Source organism: Poeciliopsis prolifica, unplaced genomic scaffold (genome assembly GCF_027474105.1).
Source record: "Poeciliopsis prolifica strain line A6 unplaced genomic scaffold, Auburn_PproV2 SCAFFOLD003, whole genome shotgun sequence".
In the NCBI taxonomy this organism is placed as follows: domain Eukaryota; kingdom Metazoa; phylum Chordata; class Actinopteri; order Cyprinodontiformes; family Poeciliidae; genus Poeciliopsis; species Poeciliopsis prolifica.
The window spans coordinates 10,512,015-10,530,826 of record NW_026562378.1 but is presented as its reverse complement, the minus strand read 5'-3'; the positions used below and the strand labels follow the sequence as shown (position 1 = coordinate 10,530,826).

Below are 18,812 nucleotides of genomic sequence, written 5' to 3'. Positions count from 1 at the left end.
CATCCGGAGTCTTATCAACGATGCAACAATGACTCAGCCGCAGCAGAACGAGTTTATTCCGCCCCCGGAGTGCCCCGTCTTTGAGCCCAGCTGGGAGGAATTCGCCGACCCTTTCGCGTACATCAACAAAATACGACCAATCGCGGAGAAAACTGGCATCTGCAAAATCCGACCACCACCGGTGACTATCTTGCTTTTCTCTTTCATTTATTTCCGGACTGTTGCGAGTTTTGTTGCGTGCTTGCCCTGGCCGCGGCTGTTGTTGTGGAGGGGGGTAATTTTAGCAGACAAAGTTGTGTTTTTAGACGGCTTTCAACATGGCGGATTGCGGCTCCGTTGTAAGCTAGCCCGAGCTGGAGTTGCTGGCACCAACGGTCAGCAGCTTTTTTTTCCCCCCCAGACGGGAGGAAATCCGTGTCACCATCCAAATGAGCCCCTCCAAAAATAATAATAACAATGTAGACCTGCGTTTATTGACGCGCTCTGTGAAAAACGCGACATTATTTTTAAAAAAATAAACGATCATAGAGACGTTGAAGTTTGCCAGTGCGCAAACATAATGCAAATTGTTTACATTTGCGCAGAATCAAGTGCTTCCTGGAGTCGGAGGCCTCCCACCCCCCGCAGAAAGAAAAGAGGGTAAAAAAAAAAAAACAAAGTCTCAAAAAATTTGAACCGTTTATTTGACTATTAACGTACGTCAATGTAAAAGTGAAGTTTAGTGGGCTGGATTTGACAGATTTAGCCAGCGTGAGGCGTGAGTTGGGCCTGTTTGGAGCTGCAGTCAGTTGCCTGACTTTAACGTACGTGCACGGTGACCAACTGTTTATGGAGTGAAGAGTCTCTCAAATTGGACACTTAATGGACACTTTGTGTTGTCTTTGCGGCCTTTTTGTGTGGCGTTTCTTCACCCGACGTGCGATGATCGATGATGTTAAGCGTTTAGGGCACAAAGACTTAACCTTTTTTTTTTTTTTTTTTTTTTTTTTTTGTAATGCTCGCAAACTGACTTTTTTACGGATTATTCATGGGTTTTATACCGTATTCCACACCACTGACATTTCACAGCTGACAAACATTTCCAATAAAAAAAATATATATATACATGTATTAAAAGAATTGGTCAAATTTATTTATTTATTTATTTTTAAGATATAACAAATTGCAGAGACCTTCTTGAAGGGTGTGCCCACACACGAACTTGCACTAGATAAAAATGCAGATTCTGCCCAAACAAATTATCTCTGCATGACTGCTGCGTGTCTCTGGCTTGTATTCCCCTTTGTCATTATTATGGCCTGGATGAAAGGGGTTTTGTGGGGCCTGTGTATTTTTCACATAACGTGGCAGTGGTGTCCTGCAGAAATTTGGAAGCAGTAAAAGGCCCACTTTGCACGGTCTAACCAGACAGCCAGGGGTACAAGGAACTGAATTGTTATCAAAAGCCAGTGGGTGGGGTGACTGCTTTTCAGTGTTTGCTCATCCAATGGTAGAAAAAAAAAAACCACCCAGCTCATGTAAACAAAGGCCACCGAGAGAAGGTTTGAACAAAGATTGACTACTGATGGCGAGCTCGTCACCAGAAGAAGTGAATTAAGACAAACTAATGCAATTTAAAAAATGTTTTATTTGCACATGTGCACTTAGGTCTGTCACAGTACATTGTCTGTTTAAGAACTTGATGATCATGTTGCAAATAAACCAGCAACTAATCTCCAATTTCCACTGAAGTGTGTGTTTAACTCTTGGAAGTGTCTTCCAAGTATCTAGTTGCTTGTTTGAGCTTTTATTAAAGCTCAAACAACTTTATTTGTTTCTTAACAAATGTGCATGCCTCTAAATATAGTATTTTGTGTTTAGAGCTTTCCTGAGGCAACCTCTTTGTTCCATTTTATTTCCGTTTTTCTTCTTTTTTTTTCTCATCTCCTCTCTCTTCAAAACAAAAAAAGTATTTGAAGCGGAAGTAAACATTTCACCACAACCTGTTTCTGATCAGAGATTTCTGGGTGCAGAGTATGTGGTAAAAATTTCCTCCAGAGTTCTGTGCAGGTTAGAGATGTTTTTAAGTCTGCTTTAGTGCTACTTTGTAGAGGTATAGTCAACAGTGTTATTTGTTTATTTATTTTAAATGGCAGACTTTTAGGGACGAGGAGTTATCCTAGTGTCATCTTGGAAGAACAATATCACAACGAGAGTTGTTAAAAATTTCTCCAAAAACTGAAATTGAGAGCATTTTTTGAAACCGTTTCTAAAAATGCAGTTGAGTTGTTAGTGACTCAACTTCTGTGTGCTTTTGTTAGTCAATAACTCTAGACAGAAACAATTCCTGGTTTTTAATGAATATAGGCAAAACAGGAGTAGGAGTCGTGAAACTACATCCGTTAAGTGCAAAGAATAACTTTCCAAACATCGCTTTATTATTGACAAAGAAATTTGTACATAAATTAACTGGTTTCTTCAACAATAACAATGCGTTGTTTAGCTTTTAACGTACTACAGTAGCAGAACTTGAGACCATGACTTTAAATCATCGATATGTGATAGAAAAAGCATTGTGGTGACTGCAGCTTCCTTTTAGATTATATTTAAACTGTTAAAGGTCACTAAGGAACCCCATGGTACGCCTTCAATAGCTATCTTTGTCTGAAATCAAGACATTTCATCCTCTTTTGTTAGTTTTATTCATACTAATACAGTCCTTCCTGCAAAACATGAAATATCTCAATGTTTACTATAATCATGCTCTTAGTGAGAGCGGCCCAGTTTTCCTTCACACTCCAGGACAAATTTTCAACAGGCGTTTTACACTCATTTGCAAATCCTCTCCTTCGTACAAGGAAGTGTGCCATCCCACTTTTAACAACACACAACTGAAAGTCGTGGTCCGATTGTTGGACCACGACTCTGTTCTCAAGGCTTGTAGGAAATGTTTGGTGTGTGAAACTCTGTTTAAGAGTTTTAATAAGAATGACAATGTTTAGACTGGTTGCAGCGACCGATATGCTTCAACATCTGCCTCCCTGTGGCTCTTATCTGTCTTGGCTTACAGGTTCTCATTTGTCATGCAAAGTCATCAGTCATTTTAATAAAGCTGTTATTTTAATTAGCATTTCTGCTGCTTATTTGGTTATTAAAATCGCATGAACTTATTATATCTTATATCCAGTTGGTTAATGCTGAGTTCAAATATAGCAGAAGGGCAACAGAAGGAGATTAACCTCCAGCTTTTGCATACTGCATCCACATTTTTGCACTTTGTTTTCCAGGTTCAGTGAATCTGTTCATAGTGAGTGGCAACAGTATTGGTGATGTATTGGATGTGTGTTTCATAAGTTTGGGTTCATTTTGGATGTGTTGAGAGCTGGACTGAGAATTTGTTCAGCATTCCAGTCACAGGACCCAAACAATGGTCCATTGCGATTTCTCAAACAAAATAATGTCTTATCGCAAAACCTTTGGCACAGATTAACCAAAGTGACAGTCAGGATTGTGATTCTTTGAGCCCAGCTTCATAAACAAACTTTTTTTTTTTTTTTTCTTTTCTTGCACCTGGTATGTTCTGGCAACAATTTCTGTGAAGCCACAAAAACCAATCTCTATTTTTTTTCCTTCCTGCAGGAATGGCAGCCACCTTTTGCTTGTGATGTTGACAGACTAAAGTTCACGCCACGAATACAAAGACTTAATGAGTTGGAGGTATTTTTATTCTTTGCATTTAAGTACTGGACATGTATGAAAGTTGAGCATAAAACCATATTTTCTTGATTAATTAATCACTGTGTTCATTCTTCTCTTTCCCAGTGAGAAAGTAAGAGTGAGGCCATCTTAGTTTCTCTGTTTTCCCTGTTTTTGTTTTGGTATGCACGGCTTTATTCAGTGATTTATTTGTTTTTCCTCTAGGCTCAGACTAGAGTCAAACTCAACTTCCTGGATCAAATTGCAAAATTCTGGGAGCTCCAAGGATGCACTCTGAAAATTCCTCACGTTGAAAGAAAGATTTTAGACCTGTACCAACTCAATAAGGTGAGTTGGATGATGATAAATGTTAGTGCGAATGTACATGGCAGACATCACTGAATTATTTGACACTTTTGTTCAAATGTTTACCAATTGCCGTTGCATAAAAGCACTTCTTCTTCCAAAATGTCGCTTGCTTTTTGTTTAAGTTGGTAAATGAAGAGGGAGGCTTCGATGCGGTGTGCAGAGAGCGCCGTTGGACTAAGATATCAGTCAAGATGGGATTTGCTCCTGGCAAGGCCATCGGCTCTCATCTGCGGGCGCACTATGAGCGGATCCTCTACCCATATAACCTTTTCCAGATTGGATCCAATCTGCCTGTACGTCCCATCACCTGTTTTCTATTCGCTGCACCAGTCATCAGTCTTATTGCTTACAGCTGTGTAGAAGTTTATTAGACTACTCTATAAGCCCTTACAACTCATTTTTAAGCTCCATGCTGTGATGTTATGAAGTCAAAGTGGACTACTAAGCTGTTTTTTTTTTCTTTTCTTTTTGTAAAGTAAATGTAGTCATCTTTGATAGATGACTCTTGGATTGGTTCTAGTTTGCTTTTATTTAGAACTGAAAAGCTGCTGAAAAAGATGCAAAATGTTATAAAAATCAAAAACATCTTGTAACATTTATTATTTTTGATTCTTTCTCTTTTTCAGTTGTGTTTGACAGAATATCACCTTTTTTCTATTCTTGTCTTTATGGAGCAACACAAATGTAACGGGCTGATTTTATGTTTTTAATTGTCCAGGCTATCATTTCTGATAACCCGTAACATACAGCAGAGAAATGTTCTGCTCAATTTATGCGCTGCAAAGAAAACATGACCTGTTTTAAAGCCATCACTTTTTAAAACTTTGGTATATTTTAATACAGGCGACCAAGTGACATTATATTTTGACATCAAATTGTCCTATTGGTCCTTTAGAAGGCCACCTTGACCAACGACACTAAAGACAAAGAGTACACACCACACGACCTGCCCCAGCGCCAGTCTGTGCAGCCCCAGGAGACCTGCAGCATCGCTCGCCGGGCTAAACGAATGCGATCTGAAGTAAGCCTGTCGGATTTGTTCTCTTGTCAGTTCTGCTGCAACTTAAAAATATAAATTAGTTTTACTATTGTCGATTGATGCCAATAGTGCACAGCTGGTGAAAGTTTAAGCACCCAACATATTTGTAAATGAAGATTTTTATTGGCTCACTCACAGCGATCATCTTGGATTTTTCCAACCACCCTTTAGATCCGTCTGACTGACGGCGTCCTGCAATGGAGACTGTTAAAAAAAAAAAAAGTGATACTCCACCGAGATCTATCTGTGTTTGACTGAGGGTCTGGGAGGATTAATCGGGGGGAAATTATTTTTTTTAGTGTCATATGAATTATCCAAAGTCCTGAATCCATTTAATTCAGATTGTAGCTTCTTTTGACCACAGCATGAAATACTCATACCACAAACAAGATGGTGACCCAGTTTAAAAAGTAATTGACCTTTTCAGTGGTTTTGTTTGTGTCTCACTGGTCAAACTCACTCCGTTTCTGTCCGTTTCTTCTTTGATGGTTGCAGCGACTCTCTTTCAAAAAAGAACCTGGTGAAATTTGTGAGAATCGACCCAATCTGAGGAGGAGAATGGGAACCTATGTTGGCAAACCAGAACCTGGTAGGAGTAATAAATAAATGTTTGGTTCTGTTTTTAAGAGCCTCCTAAAGTGTCTGTTGGATATCCATCCTTGTCTTTCAGTGAGAATGGCAGTCACCGAAATAAAACAGGAGCCAACTGAACACATGGACCCAAAAGAACATGAAGAAACTGATTTAAATAAAATAAACAAACCTCCACAAAATAAAGTAAATGGTTTATGCTTTCAACTGAGGCAGAACTGTTTAGTCTTGTTTTTACTTTTCGAAGTTAAAAGTCCGTCTTCGTTTGTCTCTTCATAGGTGGACCAGTACATGTGCCTGATATGTGGTAGTGGGAGTGCAGAGGACCGCCTGTTGTTGTGTGATGGTTGCGACGACAGCTATCACATCTTTTGTCTTATCCCGCCCCTTCACGATGTCCCTAAAGGTGACTGGAGGTGCCCCAAGTGCCTGGCTCAGGTGAGCTGCTGATGTCTGCTCCTAACTGGGATTCTACAACCAAAGTCCTGAGAGGCCTGATTACTTTGAGCATCTGTTGTTGTGTTTTTGTGTGTCTTGCAGGAATGTGGTAAACCTCCTGTAGCATTTGGGTTTGAGCAAGCCAGCAGAAGCTACACCCTCCAAGCTTTTGGGGACATGGCTGACTCGTTCAAGTCTGATTACTTTAACATGCCAGTTCATGTAAGATTATATCCTGAACTTTGTGTTACTCTCTTCCCTAATATTGCTGTTTTAGTGGCTTTATTTGCAGTAATTATTTGGATGGTAATAATTTTGATTTTTAGTGGACAGGTAATTATACACATCATAAACATTAGATCAGTTAAACTGGTTTTAGTATGGGCCTGAAAAGATTCTTGATGGTTTCAGTTTTGGATCAGCTGTTAAGGGCAGCTTAGTAAATGAACACGTTGATGGATAAATCTCCAAAATTAATTAAGACCTCGTCTAAAAACTGCAGCTGGGATTCTGGTTACAAGCGACTTTTCTGTTTTTAAGATACTTTACATCATAGTTCATAAGTTGTATTTTTTTTTCTTCTTCTTTTCTTCATAAATTGAGTAAACAAGTGCACCGAGGTTGTTATAATACCAGCGACATGGATAAAATTACAAATTTTACCAGTAAATAAAAAATCACTGCAAAATCCAGAATATTGTCTAATTTCTGAATTGGTTTTAACGACTGCGGGGTTTCCCTGACGCTGATTACGGTGAACATCACATCATGCATGCTGCAGCTGCTTACTGTCTGATGCGACGTGCTCAGCAGACACTCAACAGACAGGAGCGTGAGAGAGATCGGTATTCAACAAAGGATTTAGTTTATGAACCAGAAGAGCAAGTCTTTCTCTTGGTCTTGTTCATGCATGGTGATTCAGATTAGCTAGAAAAACATGTTACACTGCTGACGGTGTTCATTAAGCCATTTGTGCCGATTCAATGATAATGAATAAATAATAAAGCATCATGTGCTTTGGTGAAGCGTTAAAACAAAACAGCAGTACTCTAAAACTCTTTGAGAAATCAGAGAATGTTCTACAAAAACTCATTTGGACACAAATTATGTTGTTTTCAAAGAAAAGGACTGAGTCAGCTTCCTGAAGAGTCAAGCTGGTCACTGATACTGTAAGCCATGTAGCTCATTCCAATTACAGCAGGAGTTTTAAGGCAGTTTGTACAAAGTGTTTAATTTTACAAAAAATGACTCCTTACTGGATGGAGCTAACAACTCATGTTGTCTTTGCATATTAGATATGCATGGCATATTGACGATTTTCCTCTTCTGCCTGTTCTCAATCTCACCAAGTGAAGCAGGGAAGGAAAACTGGTTTTGTTCAGGTTCCCATCATTTGGTATAAGGAGCACCTGAATGCAGCTCCTCTGTCGTATCAAAATGTGCTATTTTTTTCCCCCAAACAATGTATGGGGGAAATCATCAAATCACATTTGATGTGATTTTCTATTAAACTTCTTCATTTGTTACATTAATCTTTGCTAGAAACTTTTAAGTGATCAGAATATGTTTACTTATAAAACTTACAATTCAGAAAATGGGGAAAAAATATATATAATTAGGTAAAATAGTATGATTAAAAAAAACCCCAAAGATTTCATGTTTGCTACATGAAAATGTTCTGATTTCAAATAAGTTGTTGGACAAATACTTTATTTCCCACAAACCAATTTTATCGTTTCTGTTACTGATGATATGAGTAAATCTAAACAAAAGCACTGATGACATGCCTTAAAATAGTTTGCTGTGTGTGATTGGGGGCTTATACCTGTTATACACAGATTAGTGGTGAAGAGTCTGGTTCACACCTGAAAGAGGGCAGACAACAAAAGAAATGACACAATAGACTAATTCGTTTTTTTTAATCCATCTGATTCAGTTGTTTTGGTTCAGGAGGTATGCAGCAGTAATGCAACGAGTGTTTTCATTTTCAGATGGTTCCTACTGAGCTGGTGGAGAAGGAGTTTTGGCGACTTGTCAGCACTATTGAGGAAGATGTCACTGTGGAGTACGGAGCAGACATCGCCTCAAAGGAGTTTGGGAGTGGTTTTCCTGTGAGAAACAGCCATTTTGAAGTCTCTCCGGAGGACGAGGTATTGTTTGTCTCTTAGGATGCTACACTTCTCTATTGTTGGAACAAGGTGTTGTTTTCCTTTCTCATTAGTAAACATTCACAGTGAGCTGTTTTTGATTGGAAATGTAATTTCCACAAAACAAAACTGTTACTAACTTCTCCATAGCTGTAAAGAAAAAAGCTCAAAGTGAGATATTGATGCCATTTAGGAAGGAGTTATTTTCTTGGCTCGATCTGAGTGTTAGTGGAGGATGAGTGCTGTGTCTGACCCACAGCATTACCTGACCAGCGGCTGGAACCTGAACAACATGCCGGTGCTGGACGCCTCGGTGCTGACTCACATTACAGCCGACATCTGTGGGATGAAGGTTCCCTGGCTGTATGTGGGGATGTGCTTCTCTTCTTTCTGCTGGCACATCGAGGATCACTGGAGCTACTCCATAAACTACCTTCACTGGTGAGGAACCCTCTGCTGCCTTGTTATAATATTGTATTCACCCTACACAATTGGGAACAGCTTTTGTTTTGTGCCTGACTTTGCAGGTTTAGAAGCATCTATATGTATTTGATTCATCTTAGTTTGTTTTTAGCTTTGACCTGCTGATGCAGATTTTAAAAAATTATAATCTCTTTTAGAGAACTGTAATTTACAACATTCAAAATGTATCTCCCTAGATTCAGAAACTCTTTAAAGGATGCAACCCAGCAACTTTGGTGTACCACATTCAGCCTTTCTGCTACATTGTTAGTTTTTTTTTTTACCTAATTAAATCTGTAGCAGACAATATCTTTTGATAAATTAGTTATTGCTTCGCAACCTTTTTACTTTCTCTGGCTTCATTTTTCCACACCTCATCCTTGCTGAAAACGGATAACTTAATTTCTTTTCTGACCTGTCGGCTTAGCTGAAAAGAAGCCAGTTTTTCTGTGCATGCTCCATTTTCATAAAATGTTTCAACAATAAGTTAATTCATATAAAATGATCTGCTTTATAATTTTACATGCAATGAAAGTCTTTGTCTTTCTAATGAAGTTGTTTGTCTCATGTGCAGGGGTGAGCCAAAGACGTGGTATGGAGCTCCTGGTTATGCTGCGGAGCACCTGGAGTCCGTCATGAAGAAACTGGCTCCAGAGCTGTTTGAGTCTCAGCCTGACCTGCTCCATCAGCTGGTGACCATCATGAATCCCAACACGCTGATGAACAACGGCGTCCCGGTAATCTGCTCAGTTTTTACGCTCATTTAGTGCCACTCGATAAAGAACTCAAAATAAATTATTGATCATAATGATTATTTTTTTATTCACAATGTAGCGTGAAATGAATGTATACTTTTCTGGCAATGTGTAGATCTACCGCACCAACCAGTGTGCAGGCGAGTTCGTGATCACTTTCCCCAGAGCTTATCACAGCGGATTCAATCAGGGCTTCAACTTTGCTGAGGCCGTCAACTTCTGCACCATGGACTGGGTGAGGAGTCCTGCTTGTACAGCAGAAGATTCTATCTGCATGAGTCGACTTGTCTAATCCCTTTGAACCAGTTCTTGAGGAATAGGGTCTTTAATTCAACATAAATGTGATTTTTGTTCTTTAGGAGACATCTAGCATGAACAGATTTTTAAATTTTTTTATTTTTTTGTCAGAACACATTAAGTCTCATGGACTCACCTGGATTCGCTTTCATGTTTTCCGGCAGATGCCTATTGGCCGTAACTGCGTGGACCATTACCGTCAACTGAGCAGATACTGCGTCTTCTCCCACGACGAGATGGTTTGCAACATGGCCTTCAAAGCAGACACGATGGATGTGGAGCTGGCATCAGCACTGCTGGGGGACATGACCACCATGATCCAGGAGGAGAGGGAGCTACGAGAAAAGATTGACAAAATGGTGAGAAGCTATTTTAGTTGATTTACATCAAAGACGGGAGGATGAACAAAACTTAGTTTGAAGATGATGTTCAAACCAACTTGTGGATACACAAGTAGGAGACCTGCTTTGTATGCACAGATGCTGCATTTGGCTTCATTTTCTCCTCTGTGGCTCTGATGTGTGGATGTTTGTCTCCAGAGTGTGGTGCAGCGTCGACGAGTTGATTACGAGCTGCTCCCAGATGAGGCGCGGCAGTGCTGCAAGTGTCGGACCACCTGCTACTTGTCTGGCATCGTTTGCTCCTGCAGCCCTGACAAGATGGCTTGTTTGTACCACGCCCAACACCTTTGCTCCTGTCCCTATCGTAACCTCACACTCCAGTGAGTCTCCAGTAACCAAAACAACTGAAGAAAAGTCACCTGTGAATTTTACTGCCATGTTGTTGTTTTTTTTTATTTACATGAAACTTAAAAAAAATACATACATTTTATGTTGGGTAAAAGTAAATGAGTTCTTTTAAAATGCACTCCTAACATTTACAGAATTGTATTAAATAATGGCTCTGGAGACATTTGTTGCTTCAAAAATAATTACAACTTGTGTCATCTTTTCCAACAGTTTTAAGTTTACCCTCGACGAATTATATCCGCTGATGGAGTCGGTGAAGCTGCGGTCGGAGTCCTACAAAGAGTGGCTCTCTGCTGTTGAAGACATTGTGGAGAACAAAGGAGCCAAGAAAAAAGGTGCCACATAACCTTCATCAAACTCTGAGACGTTCAAACAGTTGGTTTTGCTCTTCCTGTTTCCTGAGACACAGTCCTGCTTTCTGCTCAGGTTTGGAGGAACTTCACAGCTTAGTGGAGCAAGCTGAAACCAAGGCTTTCCCTAAACTTAGCCTCCTGGATCAGCTGCGCACCGTCACCTCCGAAGCTGATAAAGTTGCTGTGATGGCACAGCAGCTTCTCAACGGGAAGAGGCAGACGAGGTACTAAAAATAAGCTTGAGGTGCGGCTGGACCCATCCAGCTGCATTCCTGTTAAACCATAAGGTAGCAAATATTCCGTTTTGTAGTCAATCAAAGTAGGTATGAATCAGGCTTATTTCACTAAAGTGGGCAGGGTTTTATTTGTTATAAAGTATGTGTTGGTAGTAGAGGTGTAGGAGTGCAAGTATTCATACCAGAAATATCCAGAACAGGAGGAGATATAGACATCAGGAACATGGGCTCGCATCCAGATGGCTGCCTGTTGCAGCCAATCAGATTAAAGTCTTTACTTCCTAGAAAACAAGTTGGAGGAATCCTAGTGATGAGAGGGGTTTTCCCAACAGCTGTGTGTGCTGCATTCAGGTACAGCTGGGTTATCACCAAATTTATGTTTTGTTTTTTTTATTTTGTTGGTTTTTTCAGAAATGGTCACAATCTTATTTTAAAATTTGCATAATCTATCTATCCAGGGATTGGCTCTACCTGCTTATACAAATTCAAAATAAAACCTTATTATTTTCTGAAATTACATATTTGTTGTTCACACCTAACCAAAGTTAAAGAAATATCGTTATATGACTGTTTGGTGGATTTTCATAGGCTGTATTTGCCAACCTGTTCAGATATTTAGAAATTAAACCAGCATTGGTTCTGTTCTGGCCTTTTAAAAGACCAATGCTGGTTTAGAATAACAACCTAAACTTTTTGCCACATAAGTCATAAGACTAATTTTCTTTAGTTTTTTTTTTTTTATTGAATGTTTTGCATTGTGTGTGTATCAGGTATCGTTCTGGAGGAGGAAAGTCCCAAAACCAGAACGAGTTGACTGTGGAAGAGCTGAGGTCCTTCGTCCAACAGTTGGACAACCTGCCATGCAACATCCGACAGGCTCCTTTACTGAAAGTAAATGTTTTAATCAATATTCACAGGAAATTTGTGTGTTAGTACCAACTCTTTTTTTTTTCCCCCAAATCCATTCTTCTTTGCTATTACAGATACAAAGAGGCTTATGTATTTCATTGCACTACAAAAACAAAGACTATGTGAAACGACCTAACTCTCGTTGTGACCTCCAGGACCTGCTGACCCGGGTGGATGACTTCCAGCAGCGCAGCAACCGTCTGCTGTCTGACGAGGCGCCCAGCCCTCAGGAGCTGCAGGAGCTTCTGGACGTGAGTCTGGGCCTGGACGTGGAGCTGCCGCAGCTGCCGCTGCTAAGGGAGCGGCTGGAGCAGGCGCGCTGGCTGGAGGCGGTCCAGCAAGCCAGCAGCCGACCCGACAGCCTGTGTCTGGACACCATGAGGAGGCTGATAGACCAGGGAGTGGGCCTGGCCCCCCACAGCTCTGTGGAGAGAGCCATGGCTCGCCTGCAGGAACTGCTGACCGTGTCGGAGCAGTGGGAAGAGCGGGTGCTCGGCCTCATGGACGCCAGGTAGGAACATTTCATTGTCAGGGTGCTTGAAATCCTTCAATTCTTGAATTTCACTTGGGTGATTTTCAGGGTTTTGAAAATGCTAGACTTCGCTATAAAGTCCTTCAAGGTGCTTAATATTCTATCTGCACAGCTTTGCAATAAAGTTGTAATAAACCTTTAGGAAAATGGAGTCTTTACAGGAAGTCAATTTATTTATTATTTGTGTTGTGCGAAAGCATTTTGTTTGAGCTGGATGGTCATTTACCTTAACACTAACCAACTTTAATGAAATGAATATTTATTGTACCTCTTGACTCAGTCTTTGAATTGGGGGGTTTGTTTTTGGGGTTTTTTGTTTGTGTGTTTTTTTGGGGGGGTATTTTTGTTCTCAGATCAGTCAGATGCATAGGGTGTGTGTGTGAGACTTTTCAAAATATTAATTGTCCTTTTCCCTGCTCCAGAATCACAAGCTATTAATCACTGTAATAAAGACCATATAACCGTGAATTGAAACTATTTTTTTAGTTAATTTGTACAGTTTTTCTTTCCAAAGCATGGTGCTGAAAAAGCTGTACAATGTACCTTGCAAATGCTTGAAAAGATCCTGAATTTCAATGTGTGAAAAGTGTACAAATCCTGTATTTTGTTGTTTTTAATTTAGTTTAAGGTCTCTATCTGCTTCAAATAAGCAGATTTACGGGACACAAACGCCTCATCTGGTGTCAATGTGGCACAGAATCACAAGGGAATGCAATATTATAACTCTCAGCCAACGACGGTCTCCTTTCTCTTCGTAGGCCGTATCCCAGCATCGAGACGCTTGATGCCGCTTTACAGGAAGTGGAGAACATCCCTGCTTATCTGCCCAACTGTCTGCAGCTGAAGGATGTTGTTACTAAAGCCAAGAAGTGGCTTAACGAAGCAGAAATGCTCCAGGTAAAACACTATTTTATCATTTATCAAACGGGTGAGATTTATTTTTATTTTTTTGTAAATAAAAATGTTTTTCTTGTTTTGAGATGGGGGGACGGATCCCCGTGCTGGACAGCCTCTCTGAGCTGGTTCTCAGAGCGGACAGCATCCCGGTGAGGCTCGACCTGCTGGGCCGACTGGAGGCTCTGATCAGCGACGTGCAGAGCTGGAAGGAGAGCGCAGCGAAAACATTCCTACTGAAAAACTCCCCCCTGTCGCTCCTCGAGGTTAAGAGATTTTGGAGTGCGATTCTGTACAAACCTGCTTCCCACTTGTAGTTAGAAATGATTAAAACGTCTTTTATTGTGTTTTCAGGTCCTCTGCCCGAGATGTGACGTCGGTTCTGGGCATCAGAAGTGCAGATCTAAAAAAGTAAAAGAAGCTCTGCAGCTCAATAAAAAAGCTTCCCTAAAACTGGAGTCGGTGTGTGATGTGGAGAGAGCTCTGTCTGAGAGCAAAGACTCTCCGTCTGCTGTGAGTACAACAAACAAGCGTTCAGCCATGGCTGCAGCGATTAATCGATTATTGATAATCAACTAATTCCTTGACCGATTAAGCATTAACTGGAGCATACGGGCTCAAAGAAATGCCATTTGCTGAAAGAGCAGCACACTTGTCTTAATTAAGACAAAACTGTACAAAAAATATACATTTTACATCGAAAAGTTAAAACAAAAACCTCTGTCTGTAAATGTGTTCTACCCAGAACTCCTCGAATGGCATAGTTATACATCCACACTGTTAAAAAAATTATCTTAAGCAACTTTTGCTTTCCAATTATTAATCAGTTATTTTAAAAATGATTAACAGATCAGTCCTACACTATATTGATAAATAGAAAAGGCATAACTTTTCACATGCTGACATTGGAAGAATTTTTAGCTGCACTAAAAGAATGACATGCAATTGCATTTTACGCAATAAAATGTCTCTGGTTTAAAATCCAAACTGAATTATGAGTCATTTAATGCATTTCTAATCTTGTATTCTCCAATTAATTGAAGCAGAATAATTGATTTAATAAAATAGTTGTGAGATGCAGCCCTTCATTCACCGCTTCACAATCGTTTTATTCACTGGAAACACAACTGATTGCAATGAAACAGTGACTCAATTATAGATTAAAAACAATATAGATGTCATGTAAAAATAAATAATAAAATAATTTTACTCCCTGAAGGGAAATGTGGCTGAAGTGCATTTTGACCTGCAATAACTCCAGTTGTAAATGAGCCAGCTGCTCGTTGGCAGAGTTGGTTTGAATTTCTCCTCATCTGATCTTCTCTCCACAGATGAGCGCTCTGGCTGACGTGCGGCAGAGGGAGATGGAGCTGCTGCTGGCGCTCAGAGCCTCCAACGAGTCCAAACTTCTGCCTGCCGACAACTCCTCTGCACTTACTGTCTGCCTTTGCCAAAAGGCCCCTTCAGGCGCCATGGTTCAGTGCGAGCTGTGCCGAGACATTTTTCACCGCGACTGCGTCACCACGGCAGCAGAGCTGGAGTACGGCCAGGCCTGGCTCTGCCCGCTGTGCCAGCGGTCGAGGAAGCCTCCTCTGGACAAGGTCCTGCCGCTGCTGGCCTCGCTGCAGAGGATCCGGGTTCGGCTGCCGGAGGGAGACGCGCTCCGCTTCCTCATCGAACGAACGGTGAGGTGGCAGCACAAAGTCCAACAGGCCTGCACCGACGGGCTGCTGGAGAGAGTGGCAACCACGGTGAGTTTAACATCTTTCAAAAGTATTCAAACCTCTTGAACGGTTTTTTTTTTATCTCTCCCATGTTAAACCCAGAAGCTTTATTGGATTTTATTGGGATTTTAATGACAGAGCAGCACAAAGCAGTGTTTAATTTTAAAAATAAAACGTGTAGCGCATTCATTTGTTGACGGACAGATGGAGAGAGCAAAACACAAACTGATCCTGAACGAAAGCCCGTCTGAGGCTGCAAGAGCCCAGAGAGTTTGACAGTTAAAGTCCAGATCTAAATCCAACTGAGAATCTATGCCTAGGCTAAATTTATTTTCACAGGAGAATAATGGGGGGGGAAATGTCACCACAGAAATAATAGAAACATTCTGGAATGAATCCAGAATGACACCAAACTTTTCAGATCTTTATAATGAGTTTTGAAAACCGTGTTATTTTTTTTCTTGGATTTTAAAGTTATGAGTCAAAACCCTAAAAATGATCAAAAGATAAAAAGTTCAAGACGGTGAATTTCTGTTGAAGCCGGTCAGGAGATCTGTTTGTCTAACGCTGCAAATACGTTATGTTTCAGGGGAAACTCGGACCTAAAACATCTTCATATTTGACTCAGGAAATAAATGGTTCATTTCACACAAAGCATCTCTCCATCCCACTCCAAGGTTTGTGTTGTTAGCAGTTCTCTGGAGAATGTGTTTTTTTTTAATCATTATTTTCAGTTTATTTTTAATAGTAATGGTGATGCATTTGTTGCAGCACTTGGTCCTGAGCTGGAAGAGCTGATGGTGGAGGGTTTCCTGCTGCAGGTCACCCTGCCTGAGACCGAACAGCTGTACAGATATCTGCTCTACAAACTGGCCCCACCGTCCTCGCACAACTCCCCCAGTAGGAACGGGGCAGAGCAGTCCGACGAGGGGAGCCCCCGACACAACAAGGTATAAATCGACCTCTGGGTTCGCTGGGGTCACTCTAAAAAAAAAAAACGAAACAAAAAAAAAATCATGTTCATGACTCGGTGAAAAGCCAAGCTCAAATAGGTTTTGAAAGCGTTTCTTCAATGTCTGTAGAACGGAGGCTCCAGTCTGAAGAAGGAAGTGAATGGACAAAGCAAAAGGACTAAACGGCGGAAGGATAGTTCAGACTCTCAGCATAGCGAGAAGGCCAAAAAGTCTCGCAAGAAGAAGCCGAAGAAGAGCAAAGAAAGGGGCGAAGAGTCAAAGAGGACAAGCTCCCCCTCACACACCTCGTCAGATCCGGCTCTTTCTGATTCAGAGGAGGACTTCTCGCTGTGCGCTGCACCGTGGTGCAGAGAGCCTGAGGGCGACGAGGTCGGTTTTAATCATCAAATCCACCTCATTCTTTCACTTCCATCTTTTTAGTCCCCTTCATCCTGGTATCATTGTCATTTCAGGTGAACTGGGTCCAGTGTGACGGTAACTGTAATCAGTGGTTCCACCAGGTTTGTGTGGGACTGTCTGCTGAGCGCGCTGAGAAAGAGGACTATATTTGCATAAGCTGCACACAGCCTGATTACGACCGAGGCGAGTGAAGACCAAACCGTGATGTTGAAGGACGAGAAGTTGTTTTTACATCAGCCGCAGCACCGAAGCGCACACGTGAACTCTGTGTCTGCTGTGGCTTCTCCTTTTTACCTTCTGGCTTGCCCTCAGTGAACATGGTGCTATCTCCTCCTCCCCCCCAGAGTTACTAAAGACTTCTGTCACTGTTTTTGTCACTCGGCTGGTTTTTCAGCTAATCAACTAATCCTTTACGAAACTTTCCAAGACTGGACGCGGATGTGGTTTCAGAAAAACCCAACGGCGCAGGGATTTCTTCTTTTTTTTTTTTTCCCAACCAAAAAATGTCACTTTGACATTTCATAACTGTTTTTCTTTGACCTACATCTGAACAATGTGAAGCTTATCTTTTCCTTGTAGAGTAAATATTATTTATCTGAGCAATAGCTGAACAGATTCAGGTTCAGTTTTCACCTGAGCTATATTTGTGTGTAGAAAAACTTTGATAAGATGCCTTCCTGATGCAAAAACCCTGAAGAACTCACCTCACAAATCCCCAAAATGTCTCTCAGTACAATAGATATTTGTGCACCTCTCACTAGAAACGACTCTTTATCTCCTACCAGTGCAGATGGTTGCACCTGATCGTTTGCCCGTATCCCTTAATAATTCACTGGCTTAGACGTGAAGTTGGGTTTCCTTTTTGCGCCGTCTGCTGGGGGAAGATGAAAGTCCTGGGAAAGACTCGATGATGTTCACAAGGTGAGAACGAACGGCCCGACGTTAAAGGAATGTACATTTAGCTTTTTTGGGTGAGTTTTCTCTTCATGGTTGAGGTTGAAAATATTGTGTTGGACTTAGATTTAACACAGACTGTGTGATTTATTCGCCACGGGTATATGACCTTTTTCTTGCTCCTTTGGATAAATAATATAATTCATATGTTGCAGTTTGCATTATTAAATAAAATGTTTGTTCCCATGTGGGCTCTTTGTTTCTCTCTAAACATGTAAAACGACTTTTTACTCTTATCCCCGACGGTTTTGCTGTGTGGCAGAAACGGGAAACGTATTCAGGAAACATCATCAGGTTGCTACTTGAAAGCACAAAGTTACCTATAAAGGACCATGTATTAAATATATAATCCACTATTGTGTAGCTGAGTGATTAAAAATAGAATTTCTTCAAGGTTTCAGTGATATTTTCTTGAGTGATTTCTGGCCTTCCTGAAAACAATTGAAACTAACTTGACCTTAAAATTAGGTTAATTTTCACAACAGCTGATCTGCAAACCAGTCTGTGTTAAACAACGCATCCATGATGTGCTGCTGAAAAAGGGAATCAATTGTGTAAGCTTTAGAAATAAATTCAGAATTAAGAATCCAGATATTTTTTTATACTATTCCAATTTTTATTTTAATTAATTTTTAAAGTATGTCCAATTTTAACACTCATGTTTAGGAAACTGGCACTTTTGGCTGATCAGGAAAGTATGTTTTACTTTAAGAGATTTTTTTTAAGAAAGTGTTTACACATTTTCTATGAAGTTTTTTATGGTTACACAGTACATTACTCCACATGATAAGCGTATATTTGATTAAATTTCCATGTTCTGTACAGTTAGGTAAACTTCATTTATTGAGACCCAAACTTCTGTAACGAGACTTTTGAAAAAGCAGTTTATTTTGATTCACTGTGGAAATAAATGCAGAGAGATAATTAACTAAAGCACACAATTGTGGGATCCTTTACAATCAATTAGATTTTTTTTCATTTTAACTCTTTTTTTTTCAGAAACCAAATCCATTGTGACTAACAAGGACATGCTGCAAATCAAAAGTAGATGCAAACAAGCCATTAGATTTACAAAGTAACACAGCATTTAACTTTTTTACAGTATCAATATATTGAGCAATAATTGCAACTAAAGCATTAAAAAAAACTTTTTATGATCAGGAACATCCAATGCATGAACTTGTTTATATGGTGCATCAATTTGACATGACAGAACTGTTTCTTTCCACCATTGCCTACTAAACTGAAGGAGGATCAATTTGGAACATTTCATCAGGCATGTTGGGAAAGGAAAACATTTCTCTCCCACCATGAC

The 18,812-nt window shown here is 40.4% G+C and overlaps 1 protein-coding gene across 1 annotated transcript; it reads left to right on the top strand.

Moving 5' to 3' along the window:
* Nucleotides 1-28: 28 nt before the first annotated feature.
* On the top strand, nt 29-17,683 carry kdm5ba (lysine (K)-specific demethylase 5Ba). Its single transcript, XM_055022344.1, has 27 exons — nt 29-181; nt 3,619-3,696; nt 3,901-4,023; nt 4,167-4,337; nt 4,940-5,065; nt 5,579-5,672; nt 5,754-5,860; nt 5,954-6,112; nt 6,215-6,334; nt 8,104-8,262; nt 8,519-8,700; nt 9,296-9,458; nt 9,592-9,711; nt 9,938-10,132; nt 10,313-10,494; nt 10,733-10,857; nt 10,949-11,099; nt 11,882-12,002; nt 12,176-12,531; nt 13,311-13,449; nt 13,533-13,712; nt 13,801-13,959; nt 14,778-15,197; nt 15,760-15,847; nt 15,942-16,120; nt 16,253-16,513; nt 16,597-17,683. Exons 1-27 carry the CDS (start codon nt 29-31, stop codon nt 16,732-16,734), a joined length of 4,449 nt encoding a protein of 1,482 aa, XP_054878319.1. The 3' UTR covers nt 16,735-17,683.
* Nucleotides 17,684-18,812: the final 1,129 nt, after the last annotated feature.